General features: G+C 39.4%; 1 protein-coding gene across 1 annotated transcript in view; it reads left to right on the top strand.

Annotated features, from left to right (window-relative positions):
- The window catches only part of cand1 (cullin-associated and neddylation-dissociated 1), an 80,860-nt gene that overhangs the window by 10,202 nt on the left and 51,399 nt on the right, over positions 1–19,259 (top strand). Inside the window, exons 2-3 of the mRNA XM_084330078.1 lie at positions 16,548–16,623; positions 16,930–16,997. Coding sequence (XP_084186204.1) covers positions 16,548–16,623; positions 16,930–16,997 — 144 coding nt within the window. The remainder of the gene's footprint in view (positions 1–16,547; positions 16,624–16,929; positions 16,998–19,259) is intronic.

Below are 19,259 nucleotides of genomic sequence, written 5' to 3'. Positions count from 1 at the left end.
TTTTTTATTTTTTTCGAAGCTTCGAATTAAAATCGAAGCTCGGCCCCGAAGCTTCGATTGCCAAAAAAAGCTTCGAAGGTCAGCCCTACTTAGCAAGCATTATCCATGAGACATTCTGTTTTCCAACATGTAAGCTAAAACGTACCCATGATCCGAGTAGCTGTCATCACGGTTCCACTCCTCGCTGCTGCTTTCTTCTTCTTTGTCGTTAGTACACAGAATGCAGTCATGGCAGACAAGGGAAATGATACTGCCCCAGCACTTCCTGTGGTGCATTTGCGCAGTTTTGAATTAACGTTACCGGCTCTCTGTTTACTTTTTATATGACTCATCGACACTAAAATTCTGCGTTGATGAATTCTTATGATCGACGTCGTCGATTATGTCGACTAATCGTTGCAGCCCTACTAGCGGAATAACTTGTGTCGTCCGGTTCTGTGCTTTTGAGCTAACGCTCGTTTCCAAAGGAGAGGAGAGAGACACCGCGGCTCACATGCGCAAATGCAGACAGGCAATCGATGAGGAGGAAGAGCTGCTGATTTTAATCGGCAGGAGAGGGAGAGCGCGTCAAAGCCATATATAATATCGTGCGGTCGTAGGCACGACCGTACAGCTCGAACTACCTGTTGTATTAAATTAATTGATTGATTAACTTGTCCCTGTGTCCAGTCCTTTCGACTAGCCCCACCCCGTTCATTGTAAACAATGATACATGTAATTGTATTTAAAGTTAATAATGCGCATGCGGGTTAAGGGAGAGGTGGGCTATCGCGTCATCGGTTCAAAGGAAAGATGCGCACTGGCTTGTAAAGACGGGAACGCAAGGGTGGCATTGATTGATTTATTGCGTCTTCAGATTTGTTCACTCTGGGACCTGTTCTCAGAAAATAGCGTATTCAGGCTCCCAGAACGCGGTTCCGTCTGGACAAAACGTACATACGATATAAAATACTTTGGCGGATACACCCAAAATCATCATCGTCTGGACAAGGCCTTATACACACAGAGGGAGAATGGCTCATAGCACACTTAGTAAATATTTCAGCTAATGAAGTGAATATTTATTATCAAGTTCAACTATCCAGTTGATAGTGTAATGTTTGGATACTTATCATTGAACGTAGAGAGGGAGAAGAGAGAGACATGGAGAGAGACGGGGAGAGGGAGAGTCTTAGGCTCAGCCCTCCCATTCCTCCCACTGAGCTGCTCCAGGGTTAGTTTAACTGTGTTAACTGGTCCAGAGGACTGCTCTGCTATGAGCTACTCCAGGGTTAGTTTAACTGTTTTGGGGCCAGCTTAGTTAACGTTGGCAGTAGAGGTGCACCGATAACCGACATTAACATTTGGTGGGAGTGGCACTGACTCACGCACAAACTGTGGAGTTTTTACTGCACATGAAAAGGGAATATTGATTAACACAGGGCTGAACAGCTAGATATCATAACTTCTAAAATGTCTGCACATATCTGAATAGCTAGATAATATCATGGCTTCTAAAAGGTCTGCGCTGGTCTGACCAGCTAAATATCATAGCTTCTAAAAGTGTAGTATTAGACACGCTGCTCTGTGAACGTCTTGATTTTAACATCTCTACTACAGTGTGTATGAAGGAGGATGTAGAGTTAAAACGTCAATTAAAAGTGAGTCCCATATATAAACATCTGTCCCTTTTACTGTCCCGACAGTCCCTGTGTGTTTTATTTGTATTTTTATTGTATTCAAACGGCAGTTTGTGGCTGGTAGGGATGGGTACCGAATTCGGTACTTTTAAAGGTACTTACCGATACAGAGTATCGATTCACGTGAGATACTGTTGTCGGTACTGTAAAAAAAAATAGTTTTTATTTTGTACACAAAAAAAAAATTATTCAACTTTTTTCTTCATGCGTTCACACGCACAATATACGCTTACCTAGGATTTGACTTGATTCAACAACAAAGCAGTCGGGGCAATGGCAAGCCGAAAATGGTCGAAAGTGTGGTTATTTGAAGTTTGGATATTTTTTTTCACAACTGAGGTAGGTAGATTACATTTTGAGACTAAAGTACCGAAAAAAGGTACCGTTGGGTACCGGTATCTATTCACAGGTACCGGTACCGTATCGGTTCAAATGTGAACGGTACCCATCCCTAGTGGCTGGGTGCTGAGGACTGTGTCAGCAGCACTGTATTGTGGCTGGGCGCTGTCCAGTGCTGAACTGGACAGCAAGAGGTGACTGAAAACGAAGTCAGATTTTTGTGAAACAGAAGTCTTAATACTAGGGATGTCCTGATTACGTTTTTATGCTCCCGATCCGATCATGTGATTTTGAGTATCTACCAATACCGATATTTCCCGATCCGATCAAAAAAAATTATAATTTTTTTTATTTTATTTTTTTTATTCAACAAACATGACCATGTTCACGTCTTAAACTCATACTGAGGCCTTAGTTTTGGTTTTAAATTGCATATCATCATTCATTCATTTATTGTCACACAGAGCAGAAGAATTTTGCCAAAACAAACCAATAGTATCCAGCTGCAGAACGGCAGACCAGCCACACTCTCAGACCCAAACACATTTCCTTTGATTTAATTATACATCAAATTATTTATGTCAAGGATTGCAATGCCTCGCTTGAATGAAGTTAACTTTTCACCTGGATAACGTCAACATTCAGGGTGAATGTAATGTGAGAAATTGGGATTACATTTTTTATTTATTATTATTTTCTTGTCTGAGAGTGTGGCTGGTCTGCCGTTCTGCAGCTGGATACTATTGGTTTGTTTTGGCAAAATTCTTCTGCTCTGTGACAATAAATAAATGAATGATGATATGCAATTTAAAACCAAAACTAAGGCCTCAGTATGAGTTTAAAACGTGAACATGGTCATGTTTGTTGAATAAAATAAATAAATAAATAAAATATTCCTTATTTATTTTTTTTATTATTATTTTTTGCCTATCCCGATCTTCGGAAAATCACGTGATCGGATCGGGACATCCCTACTTAATATGTATACCTTGTCTTATAGGGAATGCTACCGTAGAGCTGTAATTAACACAACACAACTAGGGCTGTCTTAAATGCTTCGAAGCTTCGAACGTTCGATTCGATGGCACAAGCTTCGAACATTTAAAAAAAAATCGAAGTAAAAAAAAAAAAAAAAATTAATAATTTTTTTCAAAAAAAAAATTCAACTTTTTTTTTTTTTACTTCGATTTGTGTGTGTGTGTGTGTGTGTGAACTACCCATCCCAGTTAGGACAGCCGAATCCCGTCCAATCTTTCGCCGTCGACTAAAGACTCACTTCTTCAACCATTATCTGAAATGATTAAAAAAAAATAAAAAAATCTAACCGTGACTAACCTTACTGTCATGCACTTGTCCTAATAAACTAACCTACACTGTAACATGCAACACTTTGATGAACATTGTTACTCAGCTGATAGTTGTACCCTTCTTGCTGTCTTGTCGTACAGAACTTGTAAGTCGCTTTGGATAAAAGCGTCAGCTAAATGACTAAATGTAAGTGTGTGTGTGTGTGTGTGTGTAGGTGTGTGTGTGTGTGCGCGCACCTTGTAGAATTCCACACATAAGAAAGAAAGATACTGGGATGAATAAACAAAATAGGAAATAAAATTTTGAAATGCATGCAATACATAAATAAATATGAATCTCCATATATGAAATATAACATTTAGATAAGGTGCTACTGAGATGTTTTGGTGAGTTCTTTGTTTTTTTGTGGAAGTTGCCCTTCTTAAAAATGCATGAACATTCACTGATAATTGGTCTGTAGTGGAGTCTACAAGGTCTACATTGCCGGACCATGTAGAATCCGGACCTTGTAGACTGACATAATTCTGTGCATAGTTTAGTCTACACAGGCCATATTTCAAATAATCAAAATCTTACTTCATTCATCTTAAACATTCTTGATTTGGGGGATTGGTAGTTCCCATGAAATCTGAAGTTGTTCAAACGACAACAGCGATCCACCTTGAATTAAATCACACAGCCGAGTGAAACCTTGTTGGATGCGTCAGTCACGAAAGGGGCTACTTAATTAATTAATCCAACCCACTTTATTTATAGAGCACATTTAAAAACAACAACGTTTACGAAAGTGCTGTACAAGTCCCACAACATAAGATTAAAAAAAAAAAAAAAAAAAATTTTTTTTCGAAGCTTCGAATTAAAATCGAAGCTCGGCCCCGAAGCTTCGATTGCCAAAAAAAGCTTCGAAGGTCAGCCCTAAACACAACACTCAATCAAACGAAATTAACAAGTTTTTGGACGTGTGTGGGAAGTGAAGTGAAGTGCCCCTTTAACTGAAACATGAATTATGGATCCTGCACCCTAACAGTCAGACTTATAGCAATATATAATGTGCCTTTTCTTTTATGTTCAGCCTACATATTAACTAGGACTGCTCATCTGGCAAAACCTACCTACAGTGGTATTGGCCTTTTAGTATTAGACTCTCTCCCTTAAAAAAATTTAAAAAAATTATTTCTTTTAATACGTTTTATTTAATTTTTTGCCTCAAATCTTGTGCCTCCATTCCAATGAAACGAAAGTAAGCGGCGCCTTCCCGCCTCCATTCCAATGAAACGAAAGTAAGCGGCCCCTCGACTCCACCTCTCTACAACAAGCACTTGGAGATTATCTGTGTTGAAAACAACAAGGACATGTCCAGCAGACATGTCGACGAAGAAGCGAAGCAATGCCGTTTGTTATTTAAGACTATGTCGGACAGATTTGTGTTCATATAAAAATATGTCTTAATAAAACGTGCTTAATTAAGTTGAATTCTGCCTTTGTCTCTAGCAACTACATATAAATATTTATATAATTGTTTGCTTGATAGACTAAGGTTGCAACATAATTATGTAATGTCATGTCGTTGCCTGTGAGTAGAGCCATATGAAATCCGCGATCACGGAATCGTGGACGGAATCGCGGAATTGAGCAATAAAAATGGAATCAATGTAAATATTTTTTTTTTTTTTTTTTTAATGTTGTGAGACTTGTACAGCACTTTGTTCAACTTTGTCAGTGCTGTAAAGTTTAAACCTTTTTAAATCTTAGACAAACAAAACACTTTGCTTTCATGAAATATTGTAAGCCGTCATTTGAGGCTTTATAAAAGCAGCACAATGAACACAAATCTGTCAGTGCCGAGTCCGACCTCATCTTAAATAACAAACAGCATTGCTTGTTGTAATTAACAAAGAGAGGCAGAGTTGATTTTGCAAAAAAATATATATATATCATTTATATTTTTATATTTTTTAATAATCAAAATTTATTTTCATATTCGAATCCCATGCCCATCGAACGAAGCTTCGAAGTATTTAAGACAGCCCTATTAAATGGACTGTTATATCTTATTAAATTGTGGACATTTATTCATTCCCACTTATTAGACACTATTTCTGATGGTAAAATGAGCGTACAAAGCAAAATATAGAATTCTGAAATATTAAAACGAAAAAAACGGAATTTGGAAAAAAATAAAATGGAATTTGGAAAAAAATAAAATGTATTTCATATGGCTCTACCTGTGAGAGCAGCCCCACTGCACCCAGGCAGGCCAGCCGAGTGAAACCTTGTTGGCTGCGTCAGTCACGAAAGGGGCTACTTAATTAATTAATCTAATCTACTTTATTTATAGAGCACATTTAAAAACAACAAAGTAAACAACATAAGATTTAAAAAAAAAAATTAAGGTCAGCCCTAGTGCAACATAATTATTAGGGATGCACCGAATATTCGGCCACTGAAAATTATCGGCCGAAAATGGTTAAAAAGGCTCTTTCGGCTTTCGGCCGAAAGGGTTTTAGCACCGAAAATATATCACAATGTCAAAGAACAGGGTTACGTAACGTTCGTAATCGTAACCTAAAGTGTTGTTGTGATGACGTAATCAAAACGCGGCTACAGACATACCGGAAGCATGCGCAACGTATAACAGCTTGGCAGCTCTTCCTGCGTTCTGCAGCCTTGATAACTAACTCCTCTTGGGAGTCGCGCTGTTTCTATGTAAACTCCGCGAGCAACACATCCAATAAATGTGTCTTTAACATGCTTTATATCCTCGCCATTACTATTTGCCCGTCGCGGTTAACCCATTCTCCGCCAATCACGTGTTAAGGCGGGTTTCTCCGCCATGCGTTGTCTGCCAATAACTCCGTAAGGCGTTTTTGAGATCAATATTTCATATTTTCGTCATGGTATTCATATTTCACCCACGGAGTCTTGGCTGATGCTGTCTGAGCCATCACAACTCTGCAACGCTTCAATACCGCCACCTGGTGGCCGATCGGCGAGTTGCCAAACCGGAAGTGGCCATTGTAGCTCGGTCCGTCCCCTATTTTTGTCCGGCCACTCGCTTATCGTCCCGGGGCTCAATACAGACACCGTCGATATCGATCTTTGCCATAACTCTATAATCAACATGATTTGGACGTGTATTAGTAATATGCAAACCGGAAATGGATCGCATCGATCAACATCCCATAATTGGGATCTGTTTGCTCCACTCTCATCGCCCAACGCTATGAGGAGACTGGGGTGAGTTTCAGCGTTTTTCTTTATCATTTTTGATACAAACTGCTCTGATCAATATATCACCCATACTACATAAATCATTTAACGTCGGCCATTGAATTATAAACGACCCCCCCCCCCCCCTCCGTTCACCCGCAGATGAGCAGTCATGACGTTTAGGACCATGTACAGTTGAAATTTTTAATATAATGTTGATCGGTATCAAACTGCATTTGATAATCTAATATATGCATTTATACCTATATCTCATGTTCTATGAAATACTGCAGAAAACGATAAAAACATATTTATATTCTAGACGGTATTTTAGTATGAATGTGTGAATGAAAAAGTAAAACGTTCCTACATCCTGAACGATAGATAATTGATGTTGAATGGGCCATAGTAATGTCAATTTAGCAATACAATTTAAAAAGTTATAGCCCTGCAAAGAAGGTGAACATCTCCATAGACAAATAGCGCTGGCAGAGGATGATTTAGGATGATCAAAGTGGTGGCAGAGAATGGGTTAAAAACCTTTAACTAACGTTAGCGTTAAGCTAGCTAACAATGCTTCCATTCCTCTTTGACCAGTCTCTCGTAAGCTACGTCATCCCCCGCTAAGAGTCATGGGAGATGTAGTAAATACAACAGTCCTTCCATGTATGAACGCCGTGAATTATATACAGTAGCCACTACAGTAACATCATTAAGTCTGCTATAAGCTATACTCCCCCTGTGTGTCTTTATGCAGTTTTAAAGCACCTTGGCTTTGTTCTGAATGCACTTTGTTGTATTATCCTACAGAGAAAAGAAAATGCACTTGACTTTAATGCACATTTTGCTGTATGCTAAGAGAAAATGTTTAAATTGTACAATCTTTCAGCAGTCAGTCTGAAATTAATGTATGTATTCAAAAGTGCTGAATAAATGTTTTATGGGCCCATAATAGTGATTATTAATATTATTTAAGTAAAGTTATGCCATAATCATGTCTTTTGCCATAATCAGGTAGCTAAAAAAAAAGAAGAAATTATATATTTTAATCATTTTCGGCATTCGGCCAACTGTTTCCTATTTTCGGTATCGGTTTCGGCCAAGAATTTCCCATTCGGTGCATCCCTAATAATTATGTCATGTCGTTGGCTGTGAGAGCAGCCCCACTGCACCCCTTGTTGGCTGCGTCAGTCACGAAAGGGGCTACTTAATTAATTAATCCAATCCACTTTATTTATAGAGCACATTTAAAAACAACAAAGTTTACCAAAGTGATGTACAAGTCCCACAACATAAGATAAAAAGATAAAAAAAATTATTATAATTAATATATATTTATATATATATTTTTTTCCGAAGCTTCGAATTAAAATCGAAGCTCGCCCCCGAAGCTTCGATTGCCAAAAAAAGCTTTGAAGGTCAGCCCTAGTATGTTCAATGATTTTATGTAACATGTTGCGTGTGTTTTTAGTTGTTAAGGAGCCATTTTAACATTAACAGAGAGAGAGCGAGTCTGTCTGTGTGTCAGCAGCTTTGCATGTAGAAACATGTTTAAGGGTAGAGATAGGAGGGTGATATAACCTCTGTCTACCTGGGAACGAAGTAATAGTCAACAGTAGTAATACTAGTTAACATAACTGATATAACCTCTGTCTACCTGGGAAGTAATAGTCAACAGTAATACTAGTTAACATAACTGATATAACCTCTGTCTACCTGAGAAGTAATAGTCAACAGTAGTAATACTAGTTAACATAACTGATATAACCTCTGTCTACCTGAGAAGTAATGGTCAACAGTAGTTGTTGTGAAGGGCCAGATTAAACCGAATATATATATTTATTTATATATATATATTTAATTGTATTTGTATATTCTCTAATATTCCCTGATATCCCTTGTATATTCCTTGTACAATATGCATTGAATATCCATTCTAGCCTACTGAACATCCCATAATAGTCTCCATTCTACTATTGGTCGAGACCTTGGTGCCAGGCTGCCATACCCCTCAGACCCAGTTCAAACGTACCGCTCGACATGTACGAACAAGTCCTAGTTCCGCGTAGGAATTTGGCTACCGCACCACTAATGGGACTATTTGTTCATAGTGCGTATATATACTGCGCTACTAAAGTAGGACTTTCTTTTCAGTCCAGTTTCTTACCCTCCAATAGAGTCACAGACGTAAAGCCTCCCCGCGATGCCACGTGTGGGAGTAAGGCCAAGTTCGCCTACCATCGGTATTGAGACATCGTGTATATTAATATTTGAATAGTCATATTTGGCACTATATCGTCGAGTTGGACGTAGTCTATTAAGCTAATAATAGTCTGTTAATATATAGTGCTTTGTGCGGTGAGAATACTACCGTAGTCAGTACCCCATCGTTTCGGGCAGAGAACTGGCTGCTTACCCAGGGTGGTTGACCCTATGTGAAGCTGCACCCGAGGAGCCCCAGAGCCGACGAGCGAGTGGACCTGTATACCGGATTATTCTACCGACGACAGCCCGCCTTCCCAGGCACGGATTATGCTTTGGATACTTTGATTATTCTATGGATAAAGACCCCCGACACTACCGTGTGTTGGAACCCCCCCCCCTGGAGAGGAAGCAAGGTGAGGAGACGCTCTGCAAGACGAGGTCTCTCCACATCTCTCCCCCGTGGACCGGAGAGAGCCGGCCCACAAAGAGTCCACCTGCTTTCATCTGTGGTCCAAGGATCGCCGGCGCATTGAACGGCACTACAGTGGGTTCTCCTGGGATACCCTTGGCCGGACGAGGCAGCTGGATTCTACCCCCCCCCCCCCCCCCTCCTACTCCTGTCGGCTTACAAGCGACCGGATTAACCCCCCTCTAGTGTATCCAGCCTATAATCATTAAAGTATCATTGCTGTTATTCCTTAACTATTCCAGGTCGTATATTTACCACCTGCGCCTTCAGAGATTGGACATTATCTATTGATATACCGACGAATACTCCTTGCCATAAAAGTGCATACTATTTCAATTCATAAATGTAATTAAGTGATTAAGTGTTTATTCTACACACCATCGCTGTGTAGGCAATAAAGACCTGTTTCTAATTCGTACATTTGTGTTGGATCCGTTTCATCTACGTGAGAGTGTTCATGATAATATATTTATGCCGTGTACTGGGTGGCCGAATATTAAGTACAAAGGTAGTGGTAGTAAGTATCATATCTAGTAATACAGTCAGGGAATTGTACCCCTCAGTTACAGTAGTAATACTAGTTAACATAACTGATATAACCTCTGTCTACCTGAGAAGTAATGGTCAACCGTAGTAATACTAGTTAACATAACTGATATAACCTCTGTCTACCTGAGAAGTAATGGTCAACAGTAGTAATACTAGTTAACATAACTGATATAACCTCTGTCTACCTGAGAAGTAATAGTCAACAGTAGTAATACTAGTTAACATAACTGATATAACCTCTGTCTACCTGAGAAGTAATAGTCAACAGTAGTAATACTAGTTAACTGATATAACCTCTGTCTACCTGAGAAGTAATGGTCAACAGTAATACTAGTTAACATAACTGATATAACCTCTGTCTACCTGAGAAGTAATAGTCAACCGTAGGGATGGGTACCTTTCACATTTGAACCGATACGGTACCGGTACCTGTGAATCGATACCGGTACCCAAGAAATTTTATTTACCTACCTCAGTTGTAAAAAGAAAATCCAAACTTCAAATAACTACAATTTCGACCGTTTTCGGCTTGCCATTGCTCCGACTGCTTTGTTGTTGAATCAAGTCAAATCCTAGGTAAGCATATTGTGCGTGTGAACATTGACATGAAAAGAAAAAGGTAATTTTTTTATAATTTTTTTTTGTATCTCACTTGAATCGATACTCAGTAGTACCGACGTGTTTCGGTTCGGTACCTCAAAAGTACCGAATTCGGTACCCATCCCTAGTCAACAGTAGTAATACTAGTTAACATAACTGATATAACCTCTGTCTACCTGAGAAGTAATAGTCAACAGTAGTAATACTAGTTAACATAACTGATATAACCTCTGTCTACCTGAGAAGTAATGGTCAACAGTAGTAAAACTAGTCGGTAATTATGATAATTATGCTAACACTAACATATAGTTGAGTACACATTCTTGCAATCGATACGGGGGGAAACCTGCTTCAGACAGTGGTGGATGTATCTAAACACAAACTACATCCGACCCCCATTAAATAGTCACAAACCGATTACAATTATAGGTATTATGTTTCATCATGAATGCATGAAAGGGGGGGGGGTAGTTTTTTTATGCTTTGATGGCCAGTAACTGCGTTCGTGTTGAACACTACAGACGCTGATCAGCTGGATCGATATGAAAACATTGTTGGATCAAGCTGAAATTGATGTCAGATAGTCCTTACCTTTGACCGTGGGCAGGGTTAGAAATTAACTTTTTTTTTCAAGGGCTTCCCCCCCCCCCCCCCCCTTAATTGATTTTCTGGGTCTTTTTTTTGTATTTCGGGGGCACATAATTTTTATGATGAAAATTAACATAAAGATTATAAAACATTTTATACAACGGCATGCAAATTTCTCGATTCTGATTGGCTGAAACAGTCAATTTACACGTAGTTATTTTTCATAATCCCACACTCTTGGTCCCAGGACCCGCCCACAACCGAATTACTATCACTCTGCCGTGCGACTCTTTAGAAAAAAACAAGATGGCGGACTATAATCTTTACGAATGGATAGCGTCATAACGACTAAATGGAAAACGATTCTGTCACGGCGAATGTCTTAGTTGCTTAAACAATGTTGGATGATGTAATTGATGGGTCATGAGTAGGGATGGGTACCTTTCACATTTGAACCGATACCGGTACCCAACGGTACCTTTTTTCGGTACTTTAGTCTCAAGAAATTTAATTTACCTACCTCAGTCGTGAAAAAAAAATCCAAACTTCAAATAACTACAATTTCGACAGTTTTCGGCTTGCCATTGCTCCGACTGCTTTGTTGTTGAATCAAGTCAAATCCTAGGTAAGCATATATTGTGCGTGTGAACGTTGACATGAAAAAAAAAAAGTAATTTTTTTTTTTTTTTTTTTTTTTTTTTCTCTCTCGGTATCTCACTTGATTCGATACTCGGTAGTACCGAGTCCCGACGTGTTTCGGTTCGGTACCTCAAACGTACCGAATTCGGTACCCATCCCTAGTCATGAGTCATTGTAGTATGAACGAATAATGGACTCTGTAAGCGCTCTGGGGTCACTGGGGTGTCATGAAGAGCGCTATATAAATCCAATCCAGTATTATTATTATTATTATTGTGGAACAAAATAAAAATCACGTGAATTGATTGATTGATTAATTGCAAAATTTCTTTCTATAGAAGCAGCTGGGAGGTGCGCTGTTTTAAGTGAGCGTGGACTATTGAATTGATTGATTGATTGATTGCTAATTTTATTACTGTCCGCCTTGTTTCCAACTGGTTTAGGCCCTCTTTCGAAGTTGGTTAAGGTTAGAGTTTGTCTTTAGAGTAGGGCTATAGACCACCAGCCCTGATTCCAAACTCTAACCGTAACCAAATTCGAAAGAGGGCCTAAACTTAACCAGTTGGAAACAAGGCGGACAGTAATAAAATTAGCAATCAATCAATCAATTCAATAACCCACGCTCACTTAAAACAGCGCACCTCCCTGCAGCTGCTTCTATAGAAAGTAGGTTTACAAAAAAATGTATCTTTTTTTCTATAGGGCAAAGAGAACCTTTTTTTATTTGTTTTACCTACTTTCTATAGAAGCATCTAAGAATGAAGTTCTATAGAAAGTAGGTTAAAAACTAAAGAAAAGTTGGATGTGTTAGTTTGTTGGATGCCTAGTTGAGAGACAGTTGGATGTGTTAGTTTGTTGGATGTCTTAGTTGAGAGACAGTTGGATGTGTTAGTTTGTTGGATGCCTAGTTGAGAGACAGTTGGATGTGTTAGTTTGTTGGATGTCTTAGTTGAGAGACAGTTGGATGTGTTGGTTTGTTGGATGTCCTTCTGAGAACAGTTGGATGCACTTCCGAGCTGCTTCCACATGGAGGCAATTTTTTTTTTGTTTGGGAACAACTTTTTCTGGCGGATGGTTTTTTCAATAAATCTTCAATTAATGTGTGTTTATTGTATAGCAATAAGGTTGGATGAATGTGCCAGTTGTATAAAAGCATTACACCACTTGTAGTCGTGGGTTGTGAAAATTAGACCATGTCTAGGGGGGTCTAACAACCACCCCTATTCATGGTCTAATTTTCACAACCCACTTCTGCGCGTGATGTAATGCATAAGTTGACACTTTTTTTTTACAGTCTTCGTCCCTATGTTTGATAACGTAATGTTAATGTCTCCATATATAGGGCTCTACGCTAACCTTTTTCCCAAGGAGCACATGTGCTCCTAAATAAAATGTTAATAAATAAAATCTAAATAAAAATGTAGGAGCACACAAAGAAATTTAGGAGCACAGTGAAAATTGTTCAAGTAACACACACACACACACACACACACACACACACACACACACACACACAATGTGTGACATGGCTTGGTTTCATGTTTTGAGGTACCTTCAATTATCTGTAAATAATACATACATACTCTATCTAAATAGATTAAATATGATTGTCCCTGAGGGCAAGTTGTGTTGTTGTCTTGATATATCTACAAATAGCAGACAAATAGCCGGTTGCCTCTGGATCAATGAATGTCTAATATTGAATAATATTATTACCTATTTTTAACATCCCTAATTCCAACAGTCAAGAGGCTTGTTTCAAATTGATGCATGAAAAACCCCACACACTCAACAACATCCACCTCAAACACAACAAAATAACAGAGCATCTCATGAACTTATGTCATGGACTTTATGGACTGTCAGCTGAACTCGCACCAATGCATAGGGAAATAGTCAGACATCCCAGAATTATTTCATAATACAAGTTTTGAATGGACGTTTGGATTAAAATTATCCCGAAGACGGCACTGGAACGTTTGTGAGTATAGGCTCTGGCCAGAGTATCATGAAATACGTTGCGCACTCAGCGCTGTGGAATGAAGGCAACGCGGATCGGATTTGGATGTTATTCTTTGAAATTGTGTTACAAATGGAACAGTCTTTCCCCGCGGAACACAAGTTACTTAACGTTACACAGGTCGTGCAGATGCTTAGCTTGCTAACGTTAAGATAGCAGTGTAACTTAATGTTACACTATGCATGCTTGATGAAAGCAGAGCGCTCTGTCTGCGTTCGCACCTCTCAAGTACCTGTAACACGCAGCGGTCCCCGCCTCCCTCCCTCCTTGCAACAAACGTTCCACCCAAAAACTGAATTTCAGTCCAGTTTCTGAACTATTAACAGCGGAGCTGTTTTGTAATATTCACTCGTCTCGCACACTGCGAGTAAATGATTTTTCTGGTTTGCACACACACATTATTAGGGGCAAATACGAGGGAAATGCTTGCACTGTAGAGCATATATATAATTATATATATAATTAGTAAACTGTCGGGGGCTTTTCTTGCCCCCCTTAACTGATTTTCGAGGGCATTTGGTCAATTTTCTAGGGCATTTTTGCCCCAAGCCCCTGTTAATTTCGAACCCTGATCCGTGGGTATTCCAAAAAGAATATTCCAATTGTCTGATCGTGATTTCCAGTATTGGTGTCCATCTGGTCCCGGACATAATTTGGCACAACTTATGGATCGAGTGTGCCAGATGCGTTTCGAAGTGGTCGGATGAAGTGATTTACTCCGCTCTGTCTAAATTTAGCGCCCGGAGGGATTTAAATGTAACACACGGTCTGGAACAGGGTTTACTGCACTCTCGATACTGCTACCTAGCCGGATCTGGCTGGTAATGCACCCTCGGGGTCCCAGTATGCCTTTTAACGGCAACATACAGGTCCGTGACATTGAATAGAATATTAAAATATAAAAATATAAAAACGGACCAAATAACGAGTTTACTCGTTGTTGGCGTTCGACGCATGGCGCCCAATAACGAGTAAACTCGTTGTTGGCGGGGAATGAGTTAAGAGGTTAAAAATGAAGAATTCTACATACATTGTTTCTGTTATTTTGTCCCAGGCCTAGCTGTCAGGAAATAATGTTGGGCCAAAGCTGTTCCCTAGCAATTTAATTAAATTTCACAAGAAGTTAGCATTAGGGCTGTACCGAATGTCATTTTTTAACATTCGAAGCTTCGATCGAAGTATTCGAACGAAGCTTAGAATGTCTATAAATTTTTTTTTTACAAAAAAAATAGATTTATTTTTAATTTTTTATAAAAAAAAAATTATTTACTGAATCCTCAATTTGAATAGTGATTAATCTGATTAAATTAGTCTTTTTCTTTTATTAAATCAACTTTCTTTAATGAATATAACTCATCAGTTTCGTCAACATAAATAATCCAATAAGGGCACGGTTGGTATTAGTGCACTGCAACCTTGCCCAGGCCCGACGGGGCCCGGCCCGGCCCGGCCCGGCGGGTTCGGGCTGGGTAGGTTTTTTTTTTTTTTTTTTTTTTTTATTATTTATATATATATACTTTGACCAGTCAGCTGGTTCTTTTCGCGTTTATCGCTTTTTCTTTTCTGGTCAAGTATGACCGACAGACACAGGTTGAATGGGGGTATAGATGGGGGGAAAGACACTCTGAGAAAGTACGGCTTGTCCGGGAGTCGAACTCGCTACCCCAGATCCGTGACGCGCACGGTTGTCCCCGACGCCGAAATAGCGTTCGAGGTACGCGGTGAGCTACTGGAGCTCCCCTGGGGCTTTTTTTTTAAATAAATTATTCGGGCTCGGCCGGGCCCGGGCACCGCAGTTTTTTTTTTTTTTTTTTTTTTTTTTTTTAAATCACGTTTTTTTTTTTTTTTTATATATATAACTAGGGTTATAGGATAACCTTCGTTTTAAGATTTGCTTTCTCTTTTGCGCCAGAGAAACATTTGGATGTAATTACTGCAGCGCGCAGGGAGAACTCAGGGGACAAGTTCAACTCGATTGGTTGTGTTGGAATATAGCCAGTTGGCGAACGTTTTAATTTGTTCTTGGGATGTATGTAGCCGGTTTTGTTAACGGTGTTCAACGCGTTGCTGACGTCATGGTGAGTGATGTTATTATTTGCTGGGTCGAGACTCGCTACCTGTTTTGTTGTGATTTTTCATTACGTTGCTCTGCTCGAAATCTGATTTCTGTTTTCCGTTTGTTTGTTTGACTGAGTAGGCTATTGTGTGTTGTGTGTGTGTGTGTGTGTGTGTGTGTGTGTGTGTGTGTGTGTGTGTGTGTCAAAGAAGATTCTATAGCCTTCAATACGTTTTACGAGGCTGATGTGTGAGTCAGTCTATATAAGCGAGCACTGGGAGAGACGGCATTGCGAAACAGGCTATGTAAATGCTTCTTAGTTTTGTTTATTTATTATGTTCATATAAAACCGTGTTTCGAATATTTAAAACAAATACAAAAAAAAATATATTTTAATAATAATAATAATAATAATTTTTTTCAGGTTTTCACGCGGGCTAGGGCTTAAAATATTATTTACAGTCGGGCTTATTTTCGGGCAGGGCCTGAAGTTCACGGGCTCGGGCAGGGCTCTGGCTTTATTTCAAGGCCCTTGCAGACCACTAGTTGGTATGAAAGTGATGGTGACGTCTTATAGTATAATATTATAATATTAGTGTAGCCCTAATCTTTAACTGCAACTGTGAAGTAAAACCCCCACTTGGTTTAAACAGATTGAATACACACACAAAAAAAGATAAAATGTTTTCTTTATTTTCTTATTAAAAATTAAAAATTCTAATGTTGATTTAGAATTTGAATGTCAACATTATGATCGAAGCTTCGAAGCATTCGGTACAGCCCTAGTTAGCATCATGCGTAATTTGCGTATCGGTCAAAGGTTTGGACACACAATGTTTAACATCTCTCTCTCCTCTCTCCTCACCCTCCCCTGTCTACCATCAGGTTCATGGCTACTAACGACCTGATGTCAGAGCTGCAGAAAGATTCTATAAAGCTGGACGACGACAGTGAGAGGAAGGTATGATCAATGATCTCTTCCTATTGTCTCCTCTGCTTCTCTTCTCTCCTCTTCTCTTATCCTTTCCTCGTTTATTCTCTTGTCCTTTTCTCCTCTTCTTTTCTACTCTCCTCCCCTCTTCTCTCCACTCCTCTTCTCCTATTTTTTACTGGTATGGGTTAAGAGGGATTTGGGGTTGATTTTTATGAATGTATTGACTGGTTGATTGATTGATTGTTAACCCTATTGATTGGTTGGTTGATTGATTGTTCATCATTTATTGGTTGATTGGTTGGTTGTTCACCATATTGGTTGATTGGTTGTCAGGTGGTGAAGATGATTCTGAAACTGTTGGAGGATAAGAATGGAGAAGTACAGAACCTGGCTGTTAAATGGTGAGACACTCATATAAATTGTTGTAATTCCTACACCGTCCACCTGATGTGTGTGTAATATACATGCATTAAAGCGTTCCGTCTCCAGACGGATTTCCGTCAATTTGATTGGGGAGATCCGTCCATTTGATTTTGATTTTGATTTGTAGATGCATACACATTGAAACAGAATTTTGCCAATCAGAGGCGCCAAATATGAAGAAAAAAAAACTATCGCGCCAAGCAGAGTCATCACTCAGCGACTCGAGAGACAGGATTACGCCGCTCGCTCCGGAGGCTCGCTCCGCGGTTGCAGCTGCAGGCTATTGGGCGAGTTACACATTTGCGAGGTCTGAGAAGTCTGTCCGCCACATGGCAGGGTAACAAAATAGTCATGTAAAATAATAAAAAACTGCAGTGTGTTTTGGTTTTACGAGTCGCCTTCTTTGCATCCTCGCGCGTCAACTCTGCTTGTTGACCGACGTCACAGCCACCACGCTGCTTGCACTCGCTGCTATACCGATTAGTTAACGTTAGCATAATAGCGTCGGTTAAATGGAAGGAGTAAGCCGGCCACTAAAAAGAAAACCCACTGCGGGTTTCTCAGATGAAAAGGATCAGCGGGACCACCTAACAAAAGAGAGTTTCGAGAGGAGAGGACGTTTGAAGAGACTGGCTAGGCAGCGCTACTGGGGGCTGTAGTGGTGAGTTGTTAACTTGTTCCGTGTGCTGCAACTATGTCAAAAAGAAAAACAGAAACAACACGTTTGTCATTGTCGTGTTACTTCACAGTACAATACGTGAGTCCCCTGCTGTGGTTGTGAGTATAAGTTTATTAGCTTAACTCCGTAGCAACATCACACAGGTGTATCTGTAGACAGTCTCCTCCCCACCGTATATTCTCTCCCCACCGTATGTATCTTTTTTCTACCATCCCCTCCTAATGTACAGTCTCCTCCCCATCATATGTATATAATCTGTTAGGATCTATGGGTAACAGTACTGTATATTTCTCTCCCACCCACCCCCTCCTAATGTACAGTCTCCTCCCCATCATATCATGTATATAATTTCTGTTAGGATCTATGGGTAACAGTACTGTATATTCTCTCCCACCCACCCACCCCCTCCTAATGTACAGTCTCCTCCCCATCATATGTATAATCTCTGTCAGGATATATGGGTAACATTACTGTATATTTGCATATCGTATATGTCACAAATGTAACCGTACTATATACCTGTAGTATGTCCCTATGCCATAAATATCATGATGTCAATGTCATGTATGTCATAAATGTCACTATGAATTGAAAATGGGTGACCCTGATGATGTAAACAAGACAAACGTCTTTCTCTGGTCTGCATCCCCTTAACAATTGTGTGTATTGATTCATACTGTATTGTACCCATTCTGCAATCTGTTAAATATTGATTGATTGAACATTTTATTAACAGAATTGCAGAATGGGTACAATACAGTACGGCTCAATACACACAATTGTTATGGCGATGCAGACCAGAGAAATACTTTCGTCTTGTTTACATCAGGGTCCCCCATTTTCAATTCATCATAACATATATGACACACATGACATACAGATAGACAATACTGCTACATCTATACATTTATGACATACCAGATTTACAAATACAGTATTGTTTGTGATACAAAAATAGTCTAAAAAAGAGAGTATATACATTGGAGGAGGTTGGGTAGGTGGGGTGGTACATTGGAGGTGGTTGGGTAGGCGGGGTGGGGTAACTGTACATTGGATTATCGACGAAACCTTACTTGGTCCCAAGAAGAGGGTCTTGTGTATTAAATAAAGTTTTCATTCATTCACTCTGGATCTGGTCAATCCAGTAGCAATACACACAATTGTTAAGGGGATGCAGACCAGAGAAAGATGTTTGTCTTGTTTACATCATCAGGGTCCCCCATTTTCAATTCATAGTGCCATTTATGACATACACAACATACATGTTATCATGACATTTATGACATAGGGACATACATGACTTCCAGGTATAGTACTGTTACATTTGTCACATATACGATATGCAAATATACAGTACTGTTACCCAGAGATCCTAACAGTAAATATATACATATGATGAGGAGGAGACTGTACATTAGGAGGAGGTGGGTGGGTGGTAAAAAATATATACAAACGGTGGGGAGGAGACTGTCCATTGTTGTTGTGGCATAATTGCGAAACGTGTTTAGTCCCTTGTTTGTATGATAACAAGCCGTTTAGTTCATGGTTCAAAGTAATGGGA

The sequence above is a fragment of the Notolepis coatsorum genome (genome assembly GCF_963971535.1).
Source record: "Notolepis coatsorum genome assembly, chromosome: 15".
Lineage (NCBI taxonomy): Eukaryota > Metazoa > Chordata > Actinopteri > Aulopiformes > Paralepididae > Notolepis > Notolepis coatsorum.
The sequence above is the reverse complement of the archived record's forward strand: the minus strand, read 5'-3'. Positions and strand labels throughout refer to the sequence as shown.